The sequence below is a fragment of the Panthera onca genome, chromosome C1, assembly GCF_046562875.1.
Source record: "Panthera onca isolate mPanOnc1 chromosome C1, mPanOnc1 haplotype 2, whole genome shotgun sequence".
Taxonomy (NCBI): Eukaryota; Metazoa; Chordata; class Mammalia; order Carnivora; family Felidae; genus Panthera; species Panthera onca.
The window spans coordinates 178,320,366-178,348,204 of record NC_138346.1 but is presented as its reverse complement, the minus strand read 5'-3'; the positions used below and the strand labels follow the sequence as shown (position 1 = coordinate 178,348,204).

General features: G+C 47.7%; 1 protein-coding gene across 2 annotated transcripts in view; it reads right to left on the bottom strand.

The window, feature by feature from the left end:
- Positions 1-27,839, bottom strand: part of GLIS1 (GLIS family zinc finger 1) — a 228,921-nt gene that overhangs the window by 85,777 nt on the left and 115,305 nt on the right. For both annotated transcript variants that reach the window (XM_060624603.3, XM_060624605.3), the window contains exon 3: positions 4,970-5,147. In XM_060624603.3, coding sequence (XP_060480586.2) covers positions 4,970-5,147 — 178 coding nt within the window. The remainder of the gene's footprint in view (positions 1-4,969; positions 5,148-27,839) is intronic.

Sequence of the window (27,839 nt, the reverse complement as noted above, 5' to 3'; positions counted from 1 at the left end):
TGTGCGTTTCTTCACTGTAGACCCGAGGCACTTCCCGGATAAAGGCTTGCGGGAAGGCCCTTCTGTTTCTCAGCTACACTTGACCAATAATTATCTGCCTCACCCAGAAAAGACCTCCCTTCCCTGCCCAGAGCTTGGCCACCAGATGGAATCAGAAGGATCCTGCACTCCAAGGTGGACAGCAGATGCACATCCCCCCCTTCCCCAAGCCTGGGGACGCTGGGCCACCACTGCCAGCAGAAAGCACTGAGGAGCTTAAAGAGCTGATATGAAAGTTGTGACTTTGTGAAGCTTAAAAAAATTAAAGCATAGCTGTTTTCCATATGGTTGTCATCCTGGGCGTGGCAGGGGTGGGCCCCAGGTAAGCATCTGTTTGGAATAATCCCTTTAAAGACAGCATCAGGGGGTGCCTGGGTGGCTCAGTCGGTTAAGAATCCAACTCTTTCTTTTCTTTTAATGTTTATTTATTTTTGAGAGAGAGACAGAGCACAAGCAAGGGAGGGCAGAGAGAGAGGGAGATACAGAATCCGAAGCAGGCTCCAGGCTCTGAGCTCTCTGCATGGAGCCTGATACGGGGCTCAAACTCACGAACCGTGAGATCATGACCTGAGCCGAAGTCAGATGCTTAACTGACTGAGCCACCCAGGCGCCCCAAGCGTCCAACTCTTGATTTCAGCTCAGGTCATGATCTCATGGTTCGTGGGACTGGGCCCCACATTGGTCTCTATGCTGACAGCACAGAGCCTGCGTGGGATTCTCTCTCTCCCCCTCTCTCTCTGCCTCTCTCCCTGCTTGTTCTCTCTCTCAAAACAAATACATAAACATTAAAAAAAACCCAGCTTAGCATCAGGCTAAATAATCAGCAGAAGAGAACAGGAGAAGCAATCAAGAGAACAGTTATAGCACCTATGAGTATCGGGTGGGGAGGGGACAGCTCAGGCTGTGGTGTCTCCTGGCTCCAAATGCTAGCTGAGACAGCCCCCTGCTTGTCCTCGTGGGTCCCTCAGCCCCTGGAAGGCCGGCAGCGATTCCTGCCCTGCTCTGCCTCTGAGCCCTGGGTTCCCCAGACAACCCCCATCACATCTCTGGAAACTGTGAGCAGGGGTCCTTGGACAGAGCAAACAACTGCTGAGCAGCCCTGCATGCCAGGAACCTTCCTGAAGGCTGTCCCACGCAACCCGACCCCAGCAGAACCGATGCATGGTATCTGCCGAATGCATAACTGAATTCTTCGGGGGAGAGACCACCATCTGTTTTATACTTCGGAAAACCGAAGCAACTTGCCCAAGCCCTCAGAGGCAGTTAGTGTTAGAGCAGGAATCTGAACCTAGATTGTCTGAATCAGAAGCCTGGGATTTTCCCACAACAATGTGCTGCCAGGGGCCCCAGCTTCCTCTTATATAAAATGATGTAATTTGATGACCATTACGTTTCCTGGCAGCTTCAATGTTGTGAGTATCAAGAACTCCAACTCTGTCTGTCATCCTGGTCCCTGGAAGGGAGCTGCTGAAATTGGGAAAACCAGTGTTTCTCGGGCAGAGGTTCAAGCGGAAAGGAGGGTGTCTTTGGATCTCATGGGGTCCATGCACCCTTTGGTTCAGGGGCTACAGCCTGGGCTAGGGGCCAGTGAGGTCGCTCTGCAGGCTTTTCCCTCTGTGCTCTGTGATGCTGAGGACACGAGATGTTTCATAAACCAGGTCCCTGCCCTCGAGAAGCTTCCCTTCTCACAGGGGAGATCGAGGACCAGCTCTCATGGGAACACTTAAACTCTGCTAAGAGGCGGAGAGATTTCTGGCAAACATAAGTGATCAAGGGGGAGTTCTGAAGGCTGAGGCATGAAGGTGGGGAAGTGTGCAGCCCACGGGTCCCAAAGCCAGGAGGTCAACGTGATGGGTGGGCAGGCAGCGGCCAGATCACAGGGCGCCTTCCCACACTACTGGGGGCCTGTGCACTCTGTGTTCCTATCCTCACCTTACAGGTAAGGCAACAAGGTCCAGAAAGAGTAGCATCCTGCCCGGGGTTACCCAGAAAGCCAGTGATGGGGCTAGACCTCAAACTGCATGTACGAATACATTCTATTGACCACAGCAGTGGCGGGTAGTCATTTTTAGCACAGAAATGACAAAATCAAGGTATTGCTGACATTACTTAATACTCTCACCACTTGCTGGGTGACCTCAGGCTGGTTTTGTGGCCTCTCTAACCTTAATTTCCCCACCCTCTGGCAGACGAGAATTGAGTGAGCTAATAACATGAAGAGTGCTTGGCCTAGTGTGTGGCACATAGCAAGTACTCCAGGATTGTCACTCATTAGCAGCGAGGATTAAATGAGAGATGTGCACAAGCACATTTCAGGCACTCAGAAAGCGGGAGCCATTTTTATTAGTATTAGAAAGCTGGGCCCGGGGTGCCTGGGTGGCTCAATTGGTTAAGCATCCAACTTCGGCTCAGGTCATGATCTCGTAGCTCGTGAGTTCAAGCCCCGCATCGGGCTCCGTGCTGATAGCTAAGAGCCTGGAGCCTGCTTTGGATTCTGTGTCTCCCTCTCTCTCTGCCCCTCCCCCACTCATATTCGGTCTCTCTCTTTCAATTTTTTTTTTAATTCTTTTTTTTAACATTTATTTATTTTTGAGACAGAGAGAGACAGAGCATGAGCGGGGGAGGGTCAGAGAGAGAGGGAGACACAGAATCGGAAACAGGCTCCAGGCTCTGAGCTGTCAGCCCAGAGCCCGATGTGGGGCTCGAACTTATGGACCGCGAGATCATGACCTGAGCCGAAGTCAGATGCCCAATTGACTGAGCCAGCCAGGTGCCCCTGTCTCTCTCTTTCAAAAATAAAATAAAAACATTAAAAAAATTAAGAAAGCAAAAAGAAAAAAAAAAAAAAGAAAGCTGGGCTGGAGGCAAGGAGGCCTCCCAGAACCCAGGCAGTGGGTCAAGGAGTCAGAGATCAGGAAGGGGGCAGTATGAAGGGAGGGGAGGGGTCCCTAACATAAGGCAGTCCAATGGGAGGGAGAAGGGACAGGATCCAACTGGATGTGGGACAGGGGCTAGAGCCCTCTGTTGCTTTAGGAAAATGAGGGGGTATGATGCTGCCACATCAGCAGAAAAAATAGCAGCTCCTCAGATCAATGCGTATGTGGGGTTCTAGGTACAGGCTCTAAATTGTCAAAATGACACTCAAAATGACAAATATTTTGGATCATCTGTATCAAAATAAATAAAAGAAAAATCCCACCTGCTTTAGCTTTCCCTAAGTTAGCATAGCTTCTACCCTGAGATAGGAAGAACTTCCCTGGAGAAACCAGATGCTGCTGGGGGAGCCTCAGTGAATAATCAAGCAGATAAATGCACTGGCCTGTCACCGACCAACACGTGGCTCGAAGTCGAAAAGATGCTTGCTCCTTGTTACGTACTCAATCGCGTCCCTCCAAAAATCCCATGTTGAAATCCTAACCCCTCGTGGGATGGTCTTTGAAGCCAGGGCCTTTGGGGGGGTAAATGAGGATAAATGAGGTTGTAAGAGTGAGGCCCTAATGCAATATGATTGGCATCCTTAGAAGACGAAGGGCGTGCAAACAAAGGAAAGGCCATGTGAGGAAGGTGGCCGTCTGCAAGCCAAGGAGAGAAGCCTGAGGGGACACCATGACCTCAGACTTCCAGCCTCCACCACTGTAAGAAATACACTTCTGTTGTTTTAACAACCCAGGCTGTGGTGTTTTGCTAGGGCAGCCCAAGCAGACTAACACACTCCTAGAAATCAAAAGTCTCACTAATACCAATGAAGGCCACAGGGATCCTATGTGCTAAAAAAAAAAAAAAAAAAAAAAAAAAAAAAAAAAAAAAAGGCTCCGTGTGGAAGAATAAGCATCCTGCTATTTAGTAATATCTCTCACCTGAAACTCTTACTGGACCATCAATGCCACTGAGGAGCTCTCTGCTTCTTTTTTTTTTTTTTTTTTTTTTTTTTTAACGTTTATTTATTTTTGAGACAGACAGAGACAGAGCATGAACGGGGGAGGGTCAGAGAGAGAGGGAGACACAGAATCGGAAACAGGCTCCAGGCTCTGAGCGGTCAGCACAGAGCCCGACGCGGGGCTCGAACTCACGGACCGCGAGATCATGCCCTGAGCCGAAGTCGGCCGCTTAACCGACTGAGCCACCCAGGCGCCCCTCTGCTTCTTTTGCCAAGGCATCTCCAGCATCCTACAGTGCCTGGCGCACAACACATACTTAATAAATGATAAAAGAATGAATTGCGAACAGGCAACTGGGCCAGGTTTTAGAATCTCTTATCTGTGAAGCAGGCCTCGGCCAGCATGCCCAGGCGGTGAGGTGCAGGCCCTGGGGCTGAGCTATGGGAACAGCGGCCTGCCGGCGGTTGACCTCTGCCTGTCAGAGGTCACAAACCAGAGGGCACAGAGGCACCGCTGGGACCCCAGGAGGCAGATTCCAGCCTAATACGCAATCTGATAGAACATCTGTCCGCAAGTGGACGTCACTGGAGATGTGCAAGCACTGAATGAAGGTCACCTGGCAGGAGGGCTCTGCGAGGTATGGCCTCCTGGGGCAGGAGATGGCCCCAGGCGGAGGAGCCCCTCCCTCCAGGAGCAGTCCAGGATTTGACAGCACAATGCATACAAACCCTGAGCTGGGTTTTCCATCCCCATCCCACCATGCATCGTCCTCTTCTGAAATTACTGATTCTCTGTGAAAAGCCACCTCAGCTTCCATAATGGGGAAAGACACCCCAAGAAAACCATCTCCGTCTCTCATGAGGCAACGCGACACGAGAGGTTCAAGGCCTAGACCAGGCAGCCACCACTGTGCTACCGGGCTCTGGCTGGTCCCCCGCCCTCCCGTGCGACAGTTCCCCTGCGTATCCCACAACCGGGCAGACCAGGTGAGGTCCCTGACCTTCAGGAAGTGTCCGCAGAAGGCAGCTGATGGGCGAGGATAGAGCACCTACCTGCTAGGGTGGGGGAAGTGCAGGAGCCTCTCGCAGGCTGGGGGGTGGCCCCGGGGTGGTGGGGTGCCCGCGGGGAGGAAAAGGCCCTGGCGGCAGGTGGGGCCGGGGCCCTCCGCAAGGTCCAGGTCCAGCAGGCTCTTCTCCGAGCCTGGGGTGCAGTGGCCGTAGCTCCCGTTCACTGTGCAAAGAAAGACAGGAAGAGGAGACAACGTGAGTGGAGACAGCATGCAGAGGGGTGCAGGGAGAGGGCAGTCTCCGGGGCACAGCGTGGGACAGAGCACACTAACTGAACCCCTGCTGCATTCAAAGCACTGGGGATCCCTTATTTAATTTCCATAATCAGCAGCAGGATCGGGAATAAAATCCCCAATACTTAGATGTGGATGCCGAGCTCCAGTAGTCGAAGGACCCTGACACAAGCGCTGAGCCCTGACGACGTACCAACACCCTGCCAGGTGCAGGAAACAGTGGCGACCTACTGGGTTTTTATGAAGACTAATTGAGGGAGAAGATATGAAAACCCTGAAAAAAAAAAAAAAACTGTACACAGTGTAACAAAACTGTTAGGCACAGTTGTTAGAAGCTACTTCCTCTCTCTGGGCCTCAGCGTTCTCTTCTACAGCACGAGGAGGGTTAATCTGGAAGCTATGTTCTCAGTCTTTCTGTCCTGTCGCCTGGCAGCCATAACCCTAAGGAGGACAAGACACGGCCTTTGGGGCCTGATGGACCTCGGGGTGAGCCCCGACCGCCCCTAACCAAGTCTGTGCCTTGGACACATCCCTCCCCGAGGCTGACCCTCCGCTCCCTGGTGTAAAATGAAGACAGGCGCACCAGCTCTCCAGAGATGGCCGTGAGGTTTTGAGAGCTGAGGTGCAAAGCCCCCAGCACAGTGCTGGCACCTAGTGGGTGAGCTCCAGGAATGGAAATTGTTCTCATTGTCAAACAGCACTCTGAAAAGCATGAAGTGTCCTACAGATGTGATAAAGCATTATTCTTTTTTATTTAATGTTTTATTTATTTTTGAGAGAAAGAGACAGAGTACTGGCAGGGGTGGGACAGAGGGAGGGAGACACAGAATCCGAAGCAGGCTCCAGGCTCCGAGCTGTCGGCACGGAGCCCGATGTGGGGCTCGAACTCACAAGCCGTGAGATCGTGACCTGAGCCGAAGTCGGATGCTTAACCGGCTGAGCCACCCAGGCACCCCTATGATAAAGCATTATTAACAGGCCCAGGTATTTGTCCAGTACGGTCAACTCTGAGCAAGACAAGCCGTTAAGATGAGCAGGGAGCTGCCCCCAGGTCCTGATTTTAGCCGCCGAGACTGAGGATGAGGAGAGGCACAGCGGAAGCAGAGGCTCAGGGAGCTTATGTCACTTGCCCGAGATCACACAGCTAGTAAGAGTCTGGGCTGGATCTCTGGCTCAGGTCTGTCGCACCCAAACCCCAATTCTGAATCGCTACGTGACAAAAAGTAGCCTCTTAGACAAAAATGCAACCCCATCCTCAAGGATCCACCTCACCCAACCCTAATCCTCGCCCAACCCGAAGGGGGGCTGGAGCCTCCGTGCTAACTTGCCGAGTGCCCACAGCTCTGACAGGTTCCAGGCATCCACCTGCCGAGCACATTGCAGTTTGCAGCCCGGAAGCAATGCTCCCAGGGCCGAGGCGGGGCTCAGCTGAGCCTCTGCATTCCCAAGCACAGGCGAGCCTGCTGGAGAGGGCACGCATGAAGATTTGCTCAGAAGCGCCTGTCACCTTCCCTGGGCTCATTCCTGCTGCGAGGAACGCTCACTCCCGCTGGCTCCGGCTGCTGCTGGGCCAGCCGCTCACAAGCCTATTTTTTAATAACTTGGTTGTTTTTTAATTAAAAAGAAATCCCTGGTAACAAATGTGAATGGCCTGAGTTAATGAGAGCAGGCTGCCGCTCGTTTAGCCCCAGCTCTGCTTGGCGGTCTCTCCCTTTTCCAAATCGTTTCTGCATGCGATTTTATTGTCCCATTGAGGCAGACCCTGGGCCTGGGCCTCAGAAAACTGTGGATAATTTTATGACCATTAATAGCATTTGGAGCAAAGAAAGCTTAATCATCACACGGAGCTGTTTTGCCAGGGTCTTTCTCCCAGTCTTTGGGTTGGGGAGGTGGTTCTGAGCTTCCTCCAAAAACCCACCAGACCCACTGGGGGCCTCTGGGTTGCTTACCCTCCCTTCACTTAAGGAGTATGTGTGGAGCGATGGAAGGTGAGCCCCCAGAAAGGCACTGGGGAGCCCAGCACTTATCAAGCCCCTCCTAGGCATGAGGCACATGGTTCCCTTCAAGTGTCCATCCCTGTGTGGCGGGCTCATTAGAGCCATTTTTCAGATGAGAAAAACTGAGGTTTGTAGAGATTAAGTGCCTCTGACCAGGCTCGGGGGTAAGAGGTGGGGGTCACAATTCAAACCCAGATCTCTCAGACTTCAAAGCTTGAGTTCGGTCCTGCTGCTTCTCAGCCAACTGATGAACAACTGGGGACCCCCAAACAGGCATCCCCACCTTTGACTCCAATGAAGATCATGTTGGGGGGGGTCTTGTGGGAAGTCAAAGTACAACCATTCCAATGGCTCCTGAACTTCAGTCTTTGTCACAGGATAGGACCACTCCATCTACAGACAAGCACATGAAGGCTCAGAGAGGTCTAGTGGTTTACCCAAAGTCACACAGGGAGTAAAGGGCAGAGCTGATATGCAAACCCATCACCTCCGTGGGAAAAAACAGTTATTACCCGACAAATAATTAAGGCCCGTTGGCTTCTTCTCCACTGGATATGTAAGATGTCTTCCTACAATAAACAAAGAAGCCAGCTCTTGGAGGGAGGAAAGAAGGAGCCCCTCAGGTCACAGTTTGGCACTGTTTAGGGCTCCAAGCCCATCCAAGCCCTTGTCTTGTGTGACCCTCACAACACTCTGGATAAATGCATCAGCCTCCCTAACTCGCAGAGGGAGGGGAGCATCAGAGCTGGCGAGCGACTGTCCCAGGTCTCGTGGCAACTGCTGGCACAGTCGGGGCCCAAACCCAGGTCTCCCAAAGCCCATGCCAGACCCTTCCCTGGGCCACCTGCTTTCTCAAAGGCTGGAAATTAAACCATAGACTATAATGTGTGTCCCAGAGATGCTGTTACCACTGCCCACCACGGGTCCCAGTCAGCCAGGGGGCCTCCCACTGCCCTCCCGCCTACTGGTATCTTGCTTCTCCGTCCCCAAAGGCATCCCAAGAATCATCCCTGCTCACTCTTCATCTCCAGGGAGCAAGGGCGGAGTCTTTCCCTGCACAGGCAGAGGAATGAGAAGGGCACATTGGCCCTGCTGCTCTGAGGCAGGCTGGGGGAGGGAGGTGCCCTGGGAAGGGCTATGCCCGCAGCCATGTCTCTCTCTGTGCCACTGGAGCCAAGAGCAGATACTAGACCTGGTTTCCATGTAAATGAAGCTTCACTGGAGACTTGGAGGGTGAGGAAGTCCTATGTTCGCTTTTATAAGTTAGTGAGAAATTCTAGAATGTTGGGGCTGGAACCGACTGCCCACTCATTTAATGAACAGATGAAGAAATTGAGGCTCAGAGAAGGAAAGGACCTGCCTTGGTCAGGCAGCAAATCCACAGCACAGCCTGGATGGCACCCCCGGGACTAGGTAAGGGTTTGGTTTAGTTTCCTCTTTAAGTCTCTATTTTCTCATCTGTAAAATGGTGCTAACAGCTACTCACAAGGTTGTGAGGACAATCACAAGAGATTATGGACACAATGCCTTTGGCATGGTGCCTAGCTCACAGCACTTGAAAAGAAATGAGGATGATAATGATAATCATTTTCTTCTCCTATTTATCCATGAGGGAGGCAAAGCCCCTGTATTCTAGCCCCAGAATGTCAGGTCTGGTTAACCCTGAGGCCAGACTCAGGACAAGTCTCCAAGGCTCAAGGGTCACCAAATGCAGGACCGGGCAGCCTGAATGAGGTCACAGCCAGCAAATCTGAAGCAAATGACTCCAGTTACACACCAGAGAGTTTTGCAAATTACCGTAATGACTTGGCTATAAAGTGGTACCACATATAAGGTGACTCCCCACAAGAATTTTAATTTATGCTCAAACCTGCCAAGTCTGCACGAGAAGAACAATGATGCATTCAGCATCTCAGGCCCAGATGCCACCTCCTTGCGGTCCCAGGAGTAGCCAGCAGCTGGGTCTAGGAAGGCCTGCACAATGACTGTTCCTCGTTCACCAACAAGCAGAGTTTTACTGTCCACCAGGTGCCAGGCTGGCGATAGGGTACCACACTTCACAGTATAGAAAACATTTTGCAGCCATCACCTGTGACCTTCACCACAATTGTCAAGAGTTGGCTGGGCAGGCTCAGAGGGGGCAAGCAATTTGCCTAAGCTCACACAGCAAGTGTAGGGGTCAGACATACACTGAATCTTCTGACTTAGCTATCTAGTCTAGCAAACATTTTTACTCTAACAAATGTTTTCTAAAAAAGGGCAAAGCAGCAAATATTGTAGGTTTTGCAGGTCACAGTCTGCCACAACTACTCAACAGTGAAAAGCAGCCGCAGACAATATGTAAATAAATGAATGGGGCTTTGTTTCAATACAATTTTATCTAGAAAAACAGCTCATTGATTCTGGGGCTGTAATCTGCCAACCCCTGAGCTCATGCAGCATTTAGACATAGGGTTTTTGCAGTTAGAAAGACAGAGGTTCAAAATATGAAACCATCGCACCTTCTTGCATCTGTAATACGGGGAGATTTTTAGAAGGTGGAGTTGATGTGAAAACCCCTGGAAAATACTGAATGCAGGGCTGGTCCCTTGCAGGCATTCAATAAATGAAGTCCCTTTGGCCTGGATGGGGGGCCCTCACAGCCTGGGCCCATCCCTCCACTTGGGCGTTACCTTGCACTCCCATAGTGCTTTGCTGCTATGCTGCACACATCCTCACCCACCCAGTGAGGACAGCCTGACACCCCCCAAACTCCTCTGGGCCCTCAGAGCTTGGGAGCAGTGCATCTCCTTCCAGGATATTCCCTGCCCTCCGAGCTCCCCTACCTCAGCTCACAGCAGTCTCTGTGAACAGCTACCATTCAAGGTGTACTTTATGCACACCCAGCGCATGCCAAGTACTTGAAATATTTTATTTCTAAATCTCTACCATGTCACCACAAAATCAAGATTACACCACTCTGTACTGCCACACCAATGCTTTCAAGTGCAGTTAGAACCCTGCCTCCCCCACAAGTCTATAAAAACCTTCGGGACAAGAGTTGTGGAGCCCCAGAGCTGCTAAATGTCAATGCCTCCTGAGACATTATTTTGTCCAACTTACTTCACATACAGAAAACATGAACCTAGATGAAGGACAGGCTTATCTTGGTCACACAGTAAGTAGGTTCTTTAGACACCAAGGCCCCCTTGGAGATATTCCCCTCATTCCTAGCACACGGCTGGACCCGCAGGAGGTGCCTGGAAACCCTGGGAAGGTGGGTGGCTGGAAGGACTGTCACTGTCACTTGTTTTTGTGACACATCCACCCAGATTGAAGCCCTGGCCCTACCCTGAATTTTCAGGTTATGTGACCCTAGATGACCTACCTCACCCTTCTGAGCCCCAGTTTCTTCATATGTAAAACAGGGATAAGAATCCCAGCTCCAGAAAAAGGCAGTGAGGAGTAAATGAGTTAATGTATTTAGAGGCACGGTGGGTGCAGCACCCTAGAAAAGGCCCCTCTGTTTTACTTTCTTGACGGGCTGAGGAGACAGAGTAATCGCCTTCCCAGGGTGACCTGTGTCTCTTGGGACAGAAATGCGTGTTGCCAAGTAGTGAGCACTAATGGCCAAAGAAGGGCAACTTCAGGCTAATGGGGTCCTGAGTCTGAGCCTGGGCTCTGCAGGCTCGGTCAGGGTAGAGCAGGGCCCTGGCCCCCTCTCTGAGCCTCAGCTTTCCCCTCTGAGTAGTGGGAGTGCCAGGCCAGGGCAGGAGGAACACTAGAGATCCCACAGAGTGGGAGACAAGAGGCTCCACTTCACAGGCCCAGGAAGGGCGAGTGGTTCTCTCAGGACACACAGCAGAAGCAGGGCCCGCACTGCCACCCTGCAGGACCCCTTTGGCCTCACCAGGCTGCATTTTATGTGTGGTATAGGAACCCTATACCTCCCTCTCCTCACCAAACCCAAAGGTCTCGCAAACAGCAGGAGGTGGGGGCTTCTGAAAGAGGAGAAGCAGGAAGGCACACAGCCAGATTCGTTCTCATGTCCACAGACCAGGTGGGATGAGCTAGCCAAGGTCCACTCACCCACGCTGGAGCCACCTTGGGGCATTCACAGCCATCAGGGGGCCTGTAATCTTGTCAGGGCTTCTGGAGCCGCAGAGCCTAATGCTCAAGGCCTCACACCGGGCTCATGGCTGCCCATCGTCTCTTATCCCACATCCCCCAAACTCTATAAACTCCCCCTTTAAAGCTAAGCTAGATTTATTTACGGGAACTCAGACTAGTGAAACCTGAGAAGTACTAGGCTCTTTCCATGCCAGAATTACCAATGCCATTTTCCAGAGCAAGAGTAACTGACTTGTCCAAGGTCACGCAGCTGGCAGAGGGTGGAGTCGGGAGATGCAAGCCCAGCTCTCTCGGACTTGGAAGGCAGGATTGGCCTGATGTTGTTGCCCATCATGAAGGGATTTAGAGGCAATGCAGTGATTGCTTCCCCAGTGTGTTAGTCCACTTGGGCTGCCATAACAAAACACCCCAGCCCGGCTGGCTTCAACGATAGACATTTATTTTCTCACAGTTCTGGAGGCAGGAAGTCTAAGATCAAGATTCCTGCTGATTTGGTATCTGGTGAGAGCTCTCTCCCTGGCTTGTAGATGGTGGTCTTCTCACTATGTCTTCCGTATGGCCTTTCCTCAGTGTATGCAGAAAGAAAAGAGAAAGAGAAAGAAAAGAGAGAGGGAGGAGAAGGAGAAGAGGAGAGGGCAAGAAGGAGGGAGGGAGTGAATGCACATACCCTCTGGTATCTCTTCTTTTAAGGACACTAATTGTATTGGATCAGGCCCTACCCTTATGACCTCATTTACCCTGAATTACTTCCTTAGAGTCCCCATCTCCAATTACAGTCATACTGGGGGTTAGGCTTTCAACATATGGATTGGGGAAGCACAAACATCCAGTCCATAACACATAGTATTCATTCCTTAACAGAGTCCCATATTTCCTATATCTATGGGGCTTGAGAAGGAGACTCAGTATAGATAGCATGTGGGATGCAGATTCTGGGGCCTAAGTAACTAGGTTTGAATCCTGGTTTTTCCATTTACTAGCTGTGACCTTGTCTGGGTCAAACTATTTAACATCTCTGTGCCGGTTTATGAAGGTGAAATGGGTTCCTATACCACACGTAAAATGCCTACGATAGATAGTACCTCTGGCACATAGTAGACGCCATGTGAGTGTTTGCCTCATTGTTTCCTCATTAACCCACTCCAGAGGGGGCTGTGGAAGCCTGAACCAATCACCATGACGTTCTCTTGCCAGCCACAGTGCCACAGTGATTGGCACATAATGCAAGTTGGTTTAACTAGAGTCCTGGAACTTCTGTTGACAACTGGGGAAAGAGCAGCCTCTCCTCCCTTACATGCAAGTGAGGAGGCGTGAGGCCCTGACAGCTAGGGGGAGCCATCTTGTCTTCCCACGGGAAGTTGGTTGGAAGGCAAGAACAATAAACCAAGAGACACTAAATCATAGCATTGGTGGCGCTAAGAACGTTTTGTGTGAAGAGTGAAGTTCCTATACAATTTTAAGCCTATCTCAAATGGGTTTTCTGTTACTTAAAACAAAAAGCATCCTTACTAATACAATATTCTTCTAGAAAATAATTCTTATCTACTGTGACAACTTTTGTTGTTGGGTAGTTCATTTATACCATTTACATTTAATGTAAGTAACTTATATTTTGCTTTAAATCTACAATCTTACTACTTGTGTTTTATTTGTCCCACCTACTCTCTATTCTTTTTCTCTCTTGCAATCTTTCAGATCAGGGATTTTTTTTTATCATACCAGTTTCTATATCTATTAACTTGCTAAACACACATTCTTTTATTATTAGTGGTTTTCTAGCAATTATAGTCTCCATTGTAGACTTATTGCATGCAGTCTAATACAGACTAATATATTTACTATCTCCTGTAAAGTGCAAGAACCTCAGGACTACACACACACACACACACACACACACACACACACACACACACACTTTCTTTCTCTTGCTCTCTCGCTGGGTTATTCTTGTGTGTATTTTAATTCTACATATATTTTTAAACCTCACCAGATATTATCAATGTTTTATATAGTCTATATTTATTCAAATATTTTACCTTCTACTGATTCCATATGGGAGTCAATTTCTTTCTACATGAAGGTATTTAAAAAATTGTTAAGTCTGCTGGCAAAGAATTCTCTCAACTTTTGTTTGTCTAAAAATATTCTTTTTTCACCTTTACTTCTGAGTGATATTTTTGCTGGGTATAGAATTCTAGGTTGGCAGTCACCTTCTTTCAGTACATTACAGATTCATTCCACTGTCTTCTCGAGTTCATCATTTTTGCTGAAAAGTCATCTTTAAGTCTTTCAAGATACTACATTGCCCCCCATCTCTATTTTTAAAGTTTTCTCTTCACGTTTCATTCTCAACAGTTTGACTATGACTAAGATGTCCCTAGATGTGATTTTCTTTTATTTTAAGTTTATTTATTTTGAGAGAGTGAGTTGGGGGGGGGGGGCAAAGAGAGAGGACAGAGAGAATCCCAAGAAGGCTCTGCACTCTCAGCATGGAGCTTGTGTGGGGCTCCAACTCACAAACAGTGAGATCATTACCTGAGTCAAAATCAAGGGTCAGACGCTTAACCAACTGAGTCACCCAGGCACCCCTAGATGTGAATTTCTTTGTATTTATTCTGCTTGAAGTTCATAGGGCTTCTTAAATATGTGGCTTGATGTCTTCTGTCAGTTTTGGTAAACTGATGGCCATTATCACTGTGGATATTACTTCTGCCCATTATCTTTCATCTACATTCCTGGGGAAACAATGTATGTTAGACCTTTTCATCATGTTCTATAAACCTCTTATGCTCTTTTCTGTATTCCATCTTTTTAAACTCAAGCTTCAGTCTAGATATTGTCTACTAATCTATTTTCCAATCCATTAATCTTCTCTTTAGCCATATCTAATCTATTAAATCCACCTTTGAGTCCTTAAGCTTATTGTATCTTTTAATTTTCCAATTCATTTATTTTTACAGCTTTCAGATATGTTGAAATTCTCCATTTCTCTATTTTCTCAAACATATTCATGACAGTTATTTTAAATGCTATGTCTGATAACCCCAAAATGTGGACCTGTGAATCTGTTTTTATCATGATTCTCCCCCTCTTGCTCCTGTTTCCTTGTATCCCAGATAATTTTTGACTAAATTCCCAATGTTGTGTATGAAATTTTTACAGGCCTCAGATGATGTTACCTTCCTAAGAGAGAATTTCCTTTTGTTTCTTTAAAAAAAAAATGTTTATTTATTTTGAGAGAGAGAGAGCGGGTAGGGAGGGAGTCTGTGTGAGCCAGGGGAGGGACAGAGAGAGAAGAGAGAGAAAGAATCCTAAGCAGGCTCCACACTGTCACAGAGCCTGACATAGGGCTCAATCTCATGAATCATAAGATCATGACCTGAGCCCAAATCGTCAGACACTTAAACAGCTAAGCACCGAGGCGCCCCTCTTTTGCTTCTTATAAGTAGTTAAAAGAGGGGAAGATCATCTTTATCCACTTTAGGCTTTAGCTGCTTTAAAGCTGGGCTTAAGTCTTTGTAAAAGTAGATCTATGTCTTGCTCATCCTTTCTCCTAGGATGCTGCCCTTCAGGGGTCCCAATTAAAAGCTTGGGAGGCCAGGGCTCCTCTTCCTTGGTTGACACTAAACTTCAGTATGTGTCTTCCTAGAACTTGAAGCTGTTGAAAGCTCTGCTTAGCTTCTCAACCTCTTAACTGCCATACTCTGTTGATTTCTCAGCCACTTAGCCTGTGCCACTTAAGAAGCAACAAATATTTTGAAAGGAAAAGCAACACACTGAATGTTAGGCTTGCATTTTGCCACTTCCTGTCTCCATGGAATCTTGGCCCTTCCAGAACTGCCTATCTTGGTAACCCTAAACTCCAATTTTTGTCTCTCCAGCAAAGTAAGGTTGTAGAAAGCTGTTCAGCTCTCTCTTAGTCCTACACCACTTGCAAATTGGCAAATACCTGAAAGGAAGAAGTGGTACAGAGTGTCAAATCCACATCAGTGCATTTCTTTTCTCTTCAGAATGTTGGTTTCTCAAGCCCTGGATGTCTTGGTAGTCCTCTGATGTCTTCAAACAGTTGGTTTTTATATTTTATACAAACTTACTTGGTATAGCCAAATGTAAAAAGCCCCTTCCAGCAAATAATTTTAATGACTGTCTAGTATTCCATCATATGGTTGTACATACTTTATTTAACCTAGCCTCCAGAATTGGGATTAAGACTGTTTAGAAAAGTTTAAAGCTAGGGGTGCCTGGGTGGCTCAGTTGGTTGAGCACCGACTTCGGCTCAGGTCACGATCTCGCGGTCCGTGAGTTCGAGCCCCGCATCGGGCCCCTGTGCTGACAGCTCAGAGCCCGGAGCCTGTTTCAGATTCTGTGTCTCCCTCTCTCTGACCCTCCCCCATTCATGCTCTGTCTCTCTCTGTCTCAAAAATAAATAAACGTTAAAAAAAAAAAATTTAAAAAAAAAAAAAAGAAAAGTTTAAAGCTAGAAACCATCATGTAATGAATGTCCTTATAGACCTGTCTTCATGTCCGTCCATATTTACAGCCTTAAGATAAATTCCTAGATGTGGGATGGCTGAATCAAAAGACATGCAAAATTTTAAGAATTTAGCTACCTGCAGTTCAAATTGCTCTCCAAAAGTAATATGAATATACCATTTGATACCATCAGCAGTATAGGAAAATACCTGTTTCCCTGTACCCTCGCCAGTCTGGTATTCTTGTTAAAACAAACAAACAAATCTCTTAATTTACCAGTTCAGGGTTGTTTATAACAGAAAAGAGTAGGAGACAGCCTGTATATCTAATAATACAACTATTAGGTAAACCACAGTAAGGTTCTTCAGAAATTTCACGTGGCCATTAAACATGATACAGTAAAATCTCACCATAATGCAATAGCATGGCGCAAAAACTATAATTAATTAGAAGTACAGAGTTATGTTATTACATAATTTAAAAATTATACTTTTGGTGGTTTTCCAGCTAATATGTGGGAAAAAAGTTCTTAGTTATTAGATATGTTGGGAATAGCCCATTTACCACAAAATACACAGCACACAAGGAACTGAGAAAGTCTCATGTGGTTGTGAGGCGGTCAGTTCCTAAGACCAGCATGCCTTGCAAGCCCCAGAGAAATGAACAATCTCAAAGCCCCATTTGTGAAGAGAAGGGATGGAGGGCAGAGGCAACGGCCAATCAGTTTTATATGAATTTGCCTCATCACGAGGCATCTGATAGGTTTTGCTGGATTTATCAAAGGCTTTAATTAGAAGGGAAAATATTTATGAGAAGTATATTCAAAGGAAAGGGCAGGATTCAAAATTCCATAGACATGAAAATAACCTGGGTTGTAAAAAAAAATGCAAAATTTCCTTTAATATCAAATGCAAAATGTACATCAAATGCTATTAATTCCTTCACCCACTTAACACATGTACACTAAATGCCTATGTGCCAGGACTAGGCACTAGGCACCAGAAATGCAGTGTTCTAGGTACCAGTCACCAGGAATGCAGGGATGAATGAGGAAGATAAATCCCTATTCTCCCAGTGTTTTCATTCTGCTAAGAGAGAAGAAGACAATTTCAAAGGCAAACACACAAATATATCCTACAATATCAGGTAGAGATAAACGTTGTGAATTAAAATAGGGGTAAGAAGCTAGAAAGTACAGAGATGGAGATGGTCAGGACAGGTGTCTCTGAGGGGTCTGCACAGAAACTTAAGAGAAGGAAAGATCCAGGTGGAACCAGGAGGAAGAGCATTCCCACAGAGAGAGCAGCAAGTACAAAGGCCCTGAGGTAGGAGTGTTCTCCAGAGTAGGAACACAAGAAGTCCAGGGGTGGCTGTAGCCCATGGAGCAGGGGTGAAAGGGGCAGGTGATGAGCAAGCTGGACCTGACTGGCAGGGTCTTGGGAAGGTCCTGGTGAGGATCTGGGTTTTACCCTGATGCATCAGGAAGCCATCAGAGGGGGAAAGCAGGAGCAACCAGATCTCACCTATGGTGTGGGATCACATCTGAGTTTTGTGTTGAAAATAGACCTTAGAAGGAAAAGAGTAGATGATGCAGGGAGAGCGGTGGCTTCATCATAGGAATGTTTTCTAAACTCGCCATTCCTTTGGGGGGTGAGGGAACTGTCCCAATTGCTGACTGTAATGGTGTTTGCACTCCTGACGTAATGACTATGCATTTGTCAAAACGCATGGAACTGTTCACACTCACATGTGATGTAAATTTTACCTTACACAAATTTTAAAATAATTTCTTTTGAAAATCTCTGTATTACACATTCCAAAATATTTTCTATTATTTTAATAAAAATCTGTGCCAAAATCCATCCTTGAGTATAGACCCAAGATGGAGTTGGCTGTCCCTAACATGGCACAGACCATCTTCCAGCATACCCTTCCCTCCCAGCCCACCACAAGCACTTCCGGGGCAGGGTACGTGTGAGCACGCCCAGACACCAGCCCGGGGGACCTCTGGGTACCTGTCCTCTTAATGGCTTACAGAAGAGAACAGCCCTAAAGGACATAGGCATGTTCACATGAGGTAAGGGAACTGATTCGAAAGATGCGCTGCCCAGTACGTCCTCAGGACTCAGGGCTTCCTCTCCTCAAGAGGAGCCTCTGCCCTCCCCCTGCTGTCTCACAGCCTCCTAGCCTGTCCTCCTCCCCACCCTCTCCTTCTACTCCTCCCCTCCCCCTCCCAGCTCCATCCTTGGGAAAGGCTGAAAGGCTGCACCCACATTGGTTGTAAATGACTGCTAGTGTGCTCCCCCCACTCCCCAGGAGTGACTGAGATTCCAGGCTGAGTGGGGAGGGAACCCAGGGGCTGGCTGAAGAAAGCATTATGTGTATTTAGCGTATGTAAATATACTGGGGGGGGGGGGCGGCGGAGGGCTAATAAACTGGTATCTCTTAAAAGTCTGTTTCTACACTTTCTCATGCTGAGCCATCAAGATTCCAAAATTTAAAATGAGAAATTTCCATGCATCTGGGATTCTAAAATTCCACAGTTCTCTCCTTCTGAGATGATGCATTTTTAGAAAGCTAAGCATTTCAATTACTACGGTTCTAAGATTCTGTGATGTCACAGATGAGACACGAGGAGATTCTCTGGTTCTGGGATTGTAAAATCCCACATGTCTCTAATCAGAAGTCCTGCCACTACCTAGAGTGCCCTGAGCCCACGCACGACCCTGGCTGGTCCAAATCATCAGGGAGCAAAAGTGATGATCACCAAGAACCACTTTTTATCCAAGCCCCAAACAGCCCAAGAGTCATAGGATGACAAGAAATTCAGAGGAAATGACTGTTGAATCTATAAAAACTTCTCAAAGACAAACATATTCCATCTGTCTTTTTTTTCAGTAAATACAGGACCATAAATGTTTATGTGAGGCATATATTTATTATTTCATGCTTGACTTAAAAAAAGAAAAAAAAACCTCTTTCCCTTTAAATCAGGCTAATTAACCTCTATGTTCATGCTGGCTCTTCCCCCTAACTGATGAAATATTCCCCCAAAGTGCTCAAAAGTATATGAAACAAGAAGAAAGACATAACAATAGGGAGAAATGCCCAGCTCCAGGCAGCTGGGGGAATGTGGGGTAGGATGTGAGATGCCAGCACATTAAAATCCCCATCCTCCCTGGAAGGAGGGAGATCCTTCCTGGGAAGGATCAGTTGTTTTGACTGAGAAAATACCACCACCTGCAGGAAGACACCTCGACCTCCAGGAAAGGGTGCATCATGGGATGCAGCCCAGAGCAGGCAGAGGGAACCTTTCCTCATCCCTCAGAGAGAATCAGAGTTTCAGACTCTGGAAAAGATGGTTTGTTTCGTATTAAGGCCACAAAAGGCTGGCAAAGCCTACTGAAGAAGTCATAGAAGTTGCTTCGGCTTCTGAAAAAATTCCCGACCTTGGTACCCCAGATCTGAATCCACACAGCTCCCAGGGCCTCTCCTCCAGGAAGCCTTTCTGCTCTCCTCCTCTGCCCTCGTCGAGGAACTACAGCCAGTGTTCCAGTCTGCACTGTCACCCACCAGGCCCAAGGGGCATCACTGCAACAGGGACTCTCCAGAGTATATGTTCTACCCCAGGGAGCATGCTGAAAATCACTGGGGGAATTTCTGTTGGTCACAAGGACTGGAAGTCACTGTCATTTAGTGGGGAGGAGTCAGGGATGGGCCCCAAGGAGGGTCAGCTCTCCACTAACTTTTGTATACCTTTCCAGATACTTAAAAGAACTGTAAATGAGCAACCTCACCACCAATGCCTAGAACATAGCTCCATCTTACATATAAACAACTTGTTCATGGTCTTAACATATACTGAATTTTCCAGGAATGGAACTACCATGTAAATTGAGGAAAGACTGGCTTGTGTTTTGTTTGGAACTTGCCCAGGAGTTGTTCACCATTTCAGAAAATCACGTCACCCTCGGTCACTCAGCTTGTGATGTCTGTGTGTCTGTAGCTGGCAGGTTTGGGGATGCCGCATGCAGGTGCAGGCAGCTGACGACTTCATCCCGTCTCCTGGCACGGTTGTGCCTCAGCTTATGCAGGGAAATGCACGTTACTTAGGAGTTCCTTCCCTTTCATTTCTTTTTTATAATACAATTGAAACATTATATGGAATTTTTAAGAATTATGGTGTAGGCGGGTTACATTATCTGCGAATTTCATTTTAGGAGAGTAAAGGAGGCAGGACAAGAAGGGCCCTGTTAGAAAAAGGAAGCGCTGATGTGAACCCCCGACCGCAGCCAACTCATTTTTCAGATGGGGAAAGCAAGGCCTCCTCCACAGTCGCATAGTGAGGGGAGTACCGGAGAGCCTTTTGGCCAAGTGTGTCTGATTCTACAGTGCTCAGACACACAGAGGGAGGGCCCATGTCTTGAGGTCTTTGAATCTCAAGGTCCGTTTCTGGATTCAGGGACACAGAGAGAGCCCTGAACCCAGAAGGACCGTCAAGAAGGCAGGTGCATGGTTCCCAGGTGGGTCCCCAGGGAAGGGGCCTGGGGACACAAGGTGGGCTGTGCCACGATGACTCTGGGAAGCCCCCAGAGAGGCAGGCCATAGAAGGGGCTCCAGCAGGTGCAGTCCCCGGCACTGGCTGATCAGCAGCGGCTGGGGGGTTGAGACTGAGCTCACCTCCGCACCCCTTTCCTCCCCCACCCCAAACCTTCCCCACTCTCCTGCAATGTTCCCCAACTCAGCTCTCTTCTCTCCCTCAGCCCCCCATTCCCGCACTTAACCACTCTCAATCTCTGCCTCAGTTCAAACAGCGACCTCTTTCACCTGGACGACAGTCTCCCCTCTTCCCTGAATGCAATCCCTGCACCCCACAGCAGCCAGGTGGTCTTTCCAAAGCACGAGAGTCTGACCAGTCCCCCCCTGCTCCTCACCCTCCAAGGCCCCCACAACCCATGAGATAGCTTCTGAATGTCTAAGCCAGGAAAACAAGACGGAGCACCTTCTGTTGGCCCCAGCCCCTCTCCCGCCGTTCCCAACATGCTCCCTGCTGCAGCTGAGGCCAGCTGCTCACAGACCTGGCCTGTTCTTTGTTCCTCTGAGTCCCTGCCATTCCCCCCACACCACACATGCCCCCTGTGCCGCCACCCGCCCCGGCCCTGGGTCCCCGTCAGAGCTCCCCGTGCACCATGCAGTGTGGCTCAGGTGGAAACTTGAAGAAAAAATGCGGAAGCGAACACATCCACGAACGAGGCCTTGGATGACTCGTGAACCCCTGCTGCCAGGAAAGGCAGATCTAGAAAGGCAAGAGAGACAAGAAGCCTTTTCTCTAAGATTCAGCCCCTGGGGGTGGGCCGGCCAGGCGCAGACTCCGCTCCAGCCATTACAGCTTTACTGACCGAAACCCACGGATTCCCCTGAGAAGTGGGGGATGGAAACGCAGCGAACATATCCACAAACGTGTCTGAGGGTCTGGGAAGCAGCACCTAGCAGTGTTTTCATTCCAAACAGCAGCAGGCCTCTGTGGGGTGGTGGAAGTGTGGGTGGACGCAGCCCTGGCCCAGCCGGGGCTCTGCTCCCAGCTGCACCGCCCGGACTTTGCAGGCTGCAAGGAAGAGGTTTCTAGGAAACGCAGCTGATGAGGGACAGCCCATTCGAGGATGCTCGTGGCTGCTGTGATTGCAGAAAAGTCTGCCCACGAGGTCACATTTCACCTCCGTGGGGAGGCAGGCAGGTTCTCATTAAAAGTAAACGCATCAATGGTGTATTTTGGTCCAGTGGCCCTCACGTTCAGTGCTGACCCCATATCTCACACTTGGGGTCAAGAGTCCGAGGAAAGGCCCCCTGGGCAGGGACGCCGAGCCTGGCATTCTAGGCTTCCCTGAAGACTCACTGCACGTCTTCAGCAGCTCCCAGCCCCTGGGCCTGTTTCCTTTCCTATAAAATAAAGGAAGTGCACTGGAGGCGCCCCTAAATGTTCGTGTCCTTTCTAGACCCAGACAGCCATACTGAATTCCCTGTCAAAGGCCTCACAACCCAGAGGAGGGGCTGGTCTTGGATAGGCCCCAGCCTCCCCTGCCCCAACCCAGGCCCTAGCACTTGGGGCTCCTCACTACCCTGGGGCCTGCCACCTCCCAAAGGAACCCAAGGCTTTCTCTGGAATGTGCTGAGAACAGCACCTATCCCTCCCCGACACTCCTACTCCAAGCCAGGCCTGGGTACTGGACACTGAGATGAGCCAGACGCTGGTGATGCCCTCAGGAGCCAGTCAGTGGTGAGTGACATGGACCTTTAAATACAGAAGGACATCAGGACGGATCAGTACCAGTACTGAAGTGCCCCCCATCCCCAAGGATGAGGTGGCATACCTTGGTACTCATCCTTTCTCCAGCGTCGTGGCCACTTCCTCCTGACCCTGCCTTGTGACTGGCTGCTCCCAGGAATGCTGGGAGTCCCACTCCTGAGCCCTTACTGCGTGACATAAGTTACGTCCGCACCTGGTAGGGCAGAGTACTATGCTAAGTGGGTCACATGAGCCTCTCAATAGTCTTGCTAGATAGATCAGTTAGCCCATTTTACAGGTGAGGAAACCAAGGCCCGGAAAGGTGAAATGACTTCTCCCGAGTCACACACCTAGAAACAAGCCGACCTGGGACTTGATTCTAGACTTGGAATAACCCCTTAGCCAGGGTTATAGTGTTCATCCCATGCCCCACCCACAGGACAACCCACAGGCCCAGGGAGGCCATTCCCAGTGGGACCACAAACACACATCCTAAGAAGCATCACCTCAGTCATTCTGATGTTAAGATGCCAGGGCTAAAACAGGCTAAAATCTCTATTACAATGATCATCTAATCTCAGCCTCCTGTTTTACAGAAAAAGAAACTGAGGACCACAGAGAGCAAGGGGGCTTGTCCACGTTCACACAGACAGTGGCCAAGTCAGGATCAGACCCAGTTCTCTGCAGTCCCCAAGAGGCACTCACTCCATGGTGCCTCACTTCTACCTCTTAATGGCGGCTGGAGGGGGTAACACTCTCCTTAGCCTCCTGGAAGAGATAAGATATTCATAGGCACAACTTGGTTTATGAGTGCGTCTCAAGGATTCTCCCGTCAGTTCTGAAGGCAGAGGTCATCGTTAACCCTACTGGAGAGATGAAGAAACTAAGTCTGGGAGGCAATGAGGACCATGCCGGTAAACTGCCTGGGGTCACGCCCAGGCTCTCTCTAGGATGCCAGGCTGCTAGGCTGCTGGCTTTGACCATACGGCACCTCACGGTAACCTGTATAGCCCCACTGGGCCTCACCGAAGCCTATGGCTATCACTGACCTGTGCTTCTGATGCCAGCTCAGTGTCACGGCATCATTTCTTCAGGCCAACCCTGACATTGCAGGGTGCCATCTTAACGCAGGCATCTGGCTAGAGAAGAGTGGGGACAGAAAGGGGCAGGAGGGCCTGGGCTCAGGACGTGAGGTCCCCAAAGGCTGCCTGCTTCCTCCTCACCCTGCTTGGCTGCCAGGTTTTGCCGGGTGAGCCGTGGCAGCTCACTGCCAAGCACAGGGACCCTGTCAGCGGGCCGGCCATGAATGAGTGCAGTGTTTGGGAGCAGAGTCAACAAGATGGATGTTGTTTCGTTCCGGCTCCACGCACCGTAAACATTCTGTGGCAGACGCAGCGCCAGGTGGCTCGCTGGCTCACACCCGGCAGCTGGACCAGCCTGCAAAGGCCCATTAACATGGACATAAACAAGGAGGGCTGGGGGATGGAAGGCAGGGAGGCCTCTGGGGTCTGTCCCACTTTCAGAGACAACACAAAGGACACAAAGGAGCAGAAATCCAGGAGCCGGGCTGGAGGTGGAGGTGGCCGATCGAGGAGGAATGAGGCCCCGCCTGGTTCTAATCCCAGCTCTGACGCTGATCCTCTGTGCAACCTTCCACAAATCTCACACCTTATCCAGGCCTCGGTTTCCTCATCTGGAGAAACAGGAAAGGGCTTCACTGTCAGGTTGCAATGAGGCCCACAGAAATTCTTTCTGAATGAGCTGACTACACCAGCAATTGCTTAAAAACAAGGACTGTATCTGATTCATTCTGACCAAGTGGTTAACAGCATGGGCTTTACAGACAGACAACCTACCTGGTCTGGAATCCCCACTCTGCCACTCATCTGCCAGTGTGGTCATGGCCAGGTAACCCAACCTCTCTGAACCTCCCCCTCCCTTAACTGTAAAATGCAGACGATCATGCTTGTTGCACAGGTTTGCTGTAGGGGTCAAATGCCACAGGCACTTAGCCCAGGGCCCAGCACACAGTCAATGAAAGGTCACTCGCATTCTGTTAATTATTTGTAGCTCCTAAATCTCCTGGAGGAGGGTCTCACGATGAAGCGGGGGTGGCCAGGTCTTCTGGGATTCTCCCCTCCTGATCTAAGATGATCTTTGGATCCTGGACCAGGCGCTCAGCCTGCCAGGCGCCCGTGTGGGCCTCACAGCCTGGCCCTAGACATCAAGCCCCAGGCCCATGTGGGAGGCAGTCCAACTTGACGAACATCACTTCTCCAAGAGCCAATTGGCCAAAAATCAACATGTCAAATGACCAATTTGTCAAAAGCCAATTAGCCACAAATTACTTTGCCAAATGGCAATATTCCCAAATTACCCAAACAGTTACCCAAAACTTGTTTATTTTAACCATTTATAACGATGACAATTTGTGTTGGAGGAGACAGTTTTAGTTTTAGTAAGTTTTCATTCTGTGTTCAGAGTAGCATTTTAAAAAGTATTAAATTGGTCAAAATCAAGGATCATAGATTGATTTAGTCTTCTTATTTAGTATTTATTCAGTTTATTTCATTATCAGAAATCAAGTACCATTGTTTCATACAGGAAATCTTAAAGTTACACTGTGTAATAGGCTGAAGAGTGGCCCCCGAAAAGATAAGCCCACATCAAATCCCTGGAATGTGTGAACGTGATCTTGTTTGGAAATACCGTCTTTGCGGATGTAATGAAGTTAAGGGTCTTAAGATGGGAAGATCTTCCTGGATTATCCTGGGGGCCCTAAAGCCAATGGGAAGCATCCTCATGAGAGACACACGCAGGAGAGGAGACAATGTGTCCCCAGAGGCAGAGACTAGAGCAGTGCAACTACAGGTCAAGGAACGCCAACAGCCACAAGAAGCTGGAGGAGGTGAAGATCGGATTCTATCCGTTAGCCTCCAAAGCCAGCACCTGATGCCAGACTCTTCCCGAAGGGTAAGAGAATAAATGTCTGTTGTTTTTAAGCTACAAAGTTTACGGTAATTTGCTACAGCAGCCTCAAGAATCTAATATACATATTTCTAAATCATTATTTTATGCCATTTCCTATTTTGCCAACTCTTTTCTTTTTAAGGGATTCTTTTGCTAACTTCTCAAGAAACCTAGTGACTTGAGATTGTTTATCTCTGGCAATTAACACACATCTGTGACAGGGCTGCGTACATGACTTCTTAGTTTATTTATTACTTTACCCATCGTTTAGGACTTTTTATGGCTTATAAATAACTTCTTACTTTTTTCTTTAAAATTTCATATTTATGGGTCACCTAGGTGGCTCGGTCAGTTGACTGTCTGACTCCTGATTTCGGCTCAGGTCATGACTTCAGGGTCATGGAATCCAGCCCTGCATCAGGCTCTGTGCTGAGTGTGGAGCCTGCTTAAGGTTCTCTCTCTCTCTCTCTCTCTCTCTCTCTCTCTCTCTCCCCCTCCCTCCCTCTCCCCCTCTCCCCCTCTCCCCCATCTGAATGCTCTCTCAAAAAAAAGAATAAATAAAATAAAATTTCATATTTATGGTTAAAGATATCAAGTTTGTTATCTATTATTTTAAAAAATCAGTGAATCAAATCCAGCAATATATAAAAAAGATAATTCATTATGACCAAGTAAAGTTTATCCTCAGAATGCAAGGTTTTAGATCAATCAACATAATTCACTAAATTAAAAAAATAAAGAAAAGCCATATGATCAGCTCAACAGATGCAAAAAAAAAAAAAGCAATAAAGCAATACTTATTCATGATAAAAACTCTCAGCTTACTAGGAATAGAAAAGAATTTCCTCAATACAATAAAATAAAATCAATGATAAGCTATAGCTAACATCATGCTTTATGGCAAAAAAAAACACAAAACAAACAAACAAACAAACAAAAAACTGAATGCTTTTCCCTAAGATTGGGAACAAAGTAAGGATGTCCACATTCACTACTTCTCTTCAATATCTTATCAGAGGTCGTAGCTGGTGCAATTAGGCAAGGCATGAAAATAAGAAAATAAAGAGTCATAACTCTTTATTCCCAGATGACATGACTGTTTACATGGAAAGTCCTAAGTAATCTCCAAAATCAAAAACACAGAAATAATAAATTAATTTAGCAATGTCACAGGACACAAGGCCAGCATATAAAAATAAATTATAATTCTATATACTAGAGAAAATGAGGCAAAAATGGAATTTAAGGAATAATACCATATATAATAACATCAAAAAACATAAATTGCTTAGGAATAAGGTTAACAAAAGTTGTATAAGACCCTTTACCCTGAAAATTACTAAATACTCCTGACAGAAAGTTAAAAAAGACCTAAATAGGGGAGCCTGGGTGGTGCAGTTGGCTAAGCGTCCGGCTTTGGCTCAGGTCATGATCTCACATTTTGTGAGTTTGAGCCCCGGGTCAGGCTCTGTGCTGACAGCTCAGAGTCTGGAGGCTGCTTTGGATTCTGTGTCTTCCTCTCTTTCTGCCCCTCTCCCGATTGCGCTTGGTCTCTCTCTCTCTCTCTCAAAAATAAATAAACATTAAAAAAAAAAAAAGAAGACCTAAATAAATGGGGAGAGATACCATGTTCATGGATGGAGGATTCAACATGGTTAAGATGTCAATTCTACCCAAATGGACTATAAACATTATTAATGCCATCTTAATAAAAATTCCCACAGGCTTTTTGGCAAAATTTGTCAAGTTAATTCTAAAATACATCTGAAAATATTAAGGACCTAGAATAGCCAACAAATATTAAAAATGAAGAACAAAGTGAGAGAATTTAGACTATCTGATTTCAAGGTTTTTTATAAAACTACAGTAATCAAGACAGTGTAGTGGTGGTAGAAGAATAGGCATATAGATCAATGGAACAAATAGAAAAGTCTATAGATAAACCCACACGACTATGAACAATTGATTTTTTACCAAGGTGCCAAGACAAACCAATGAGAAAGAAGTCTTTTCAGTAAATGCTTCTGGAACAACTAAATAAGTGCATGGAAAAGACAACCTTGACTCTTTTCTGACATCATACCCAAAAATCAACTCACAGTACACCATCAATCTAAACATAAAGCTAAAGCCATAAAACTTTTAGAAGAGAGCGTGACTTGGGACAGGCAAAGGTTTCTCAGAACACAAAAAGCAGAAAATATCTCAAAGAAAAAGTTGATACGTTGGACTGCTTCCAAGTTAAGAATCTTTGTTCTTAAAAGACACCACTGAGAAAATGAAAAGGCAAGACAGAAAATGTGAGAAAATATTCCCAACACATATATCTAACAAGACTTGTATCCAGAAGAGATAAAGAACTTTTACAACTCAGTAACAGGACAGACAGTGCAACTGAAAAATGGACAAAGGACTTGAATAGACTCTGAAAGAAGATATGCACATGCCAATATGCACACGAGAAGGTGTAAAGATGCTCCACATTTTTAGTCACCAGGGAAATTAAAACGGGGAGACAGCCAGTCCTAGCAACCTTGGCTTGCTGGAAGGTTGGACCTGCACACCTACTGCTGGACTGTCTTCTTGTTGAACAGTTCTGAACAGAAAGCAAAATGTAAGCCCAGCTTCTGGCAGCTTCAGGTCTGGATCACATACCTGGTATTAAGCTTCTTTTTTTTTTTTAATTTTTTTGAATATTTATTTATTTTTGAAAGAGAGAGAAGAGACAGAGCATGAGCGGGAGAGGGGCAGAGAAAGAGGGAGACACAGAATCCGAAGCAGGCTCCAGG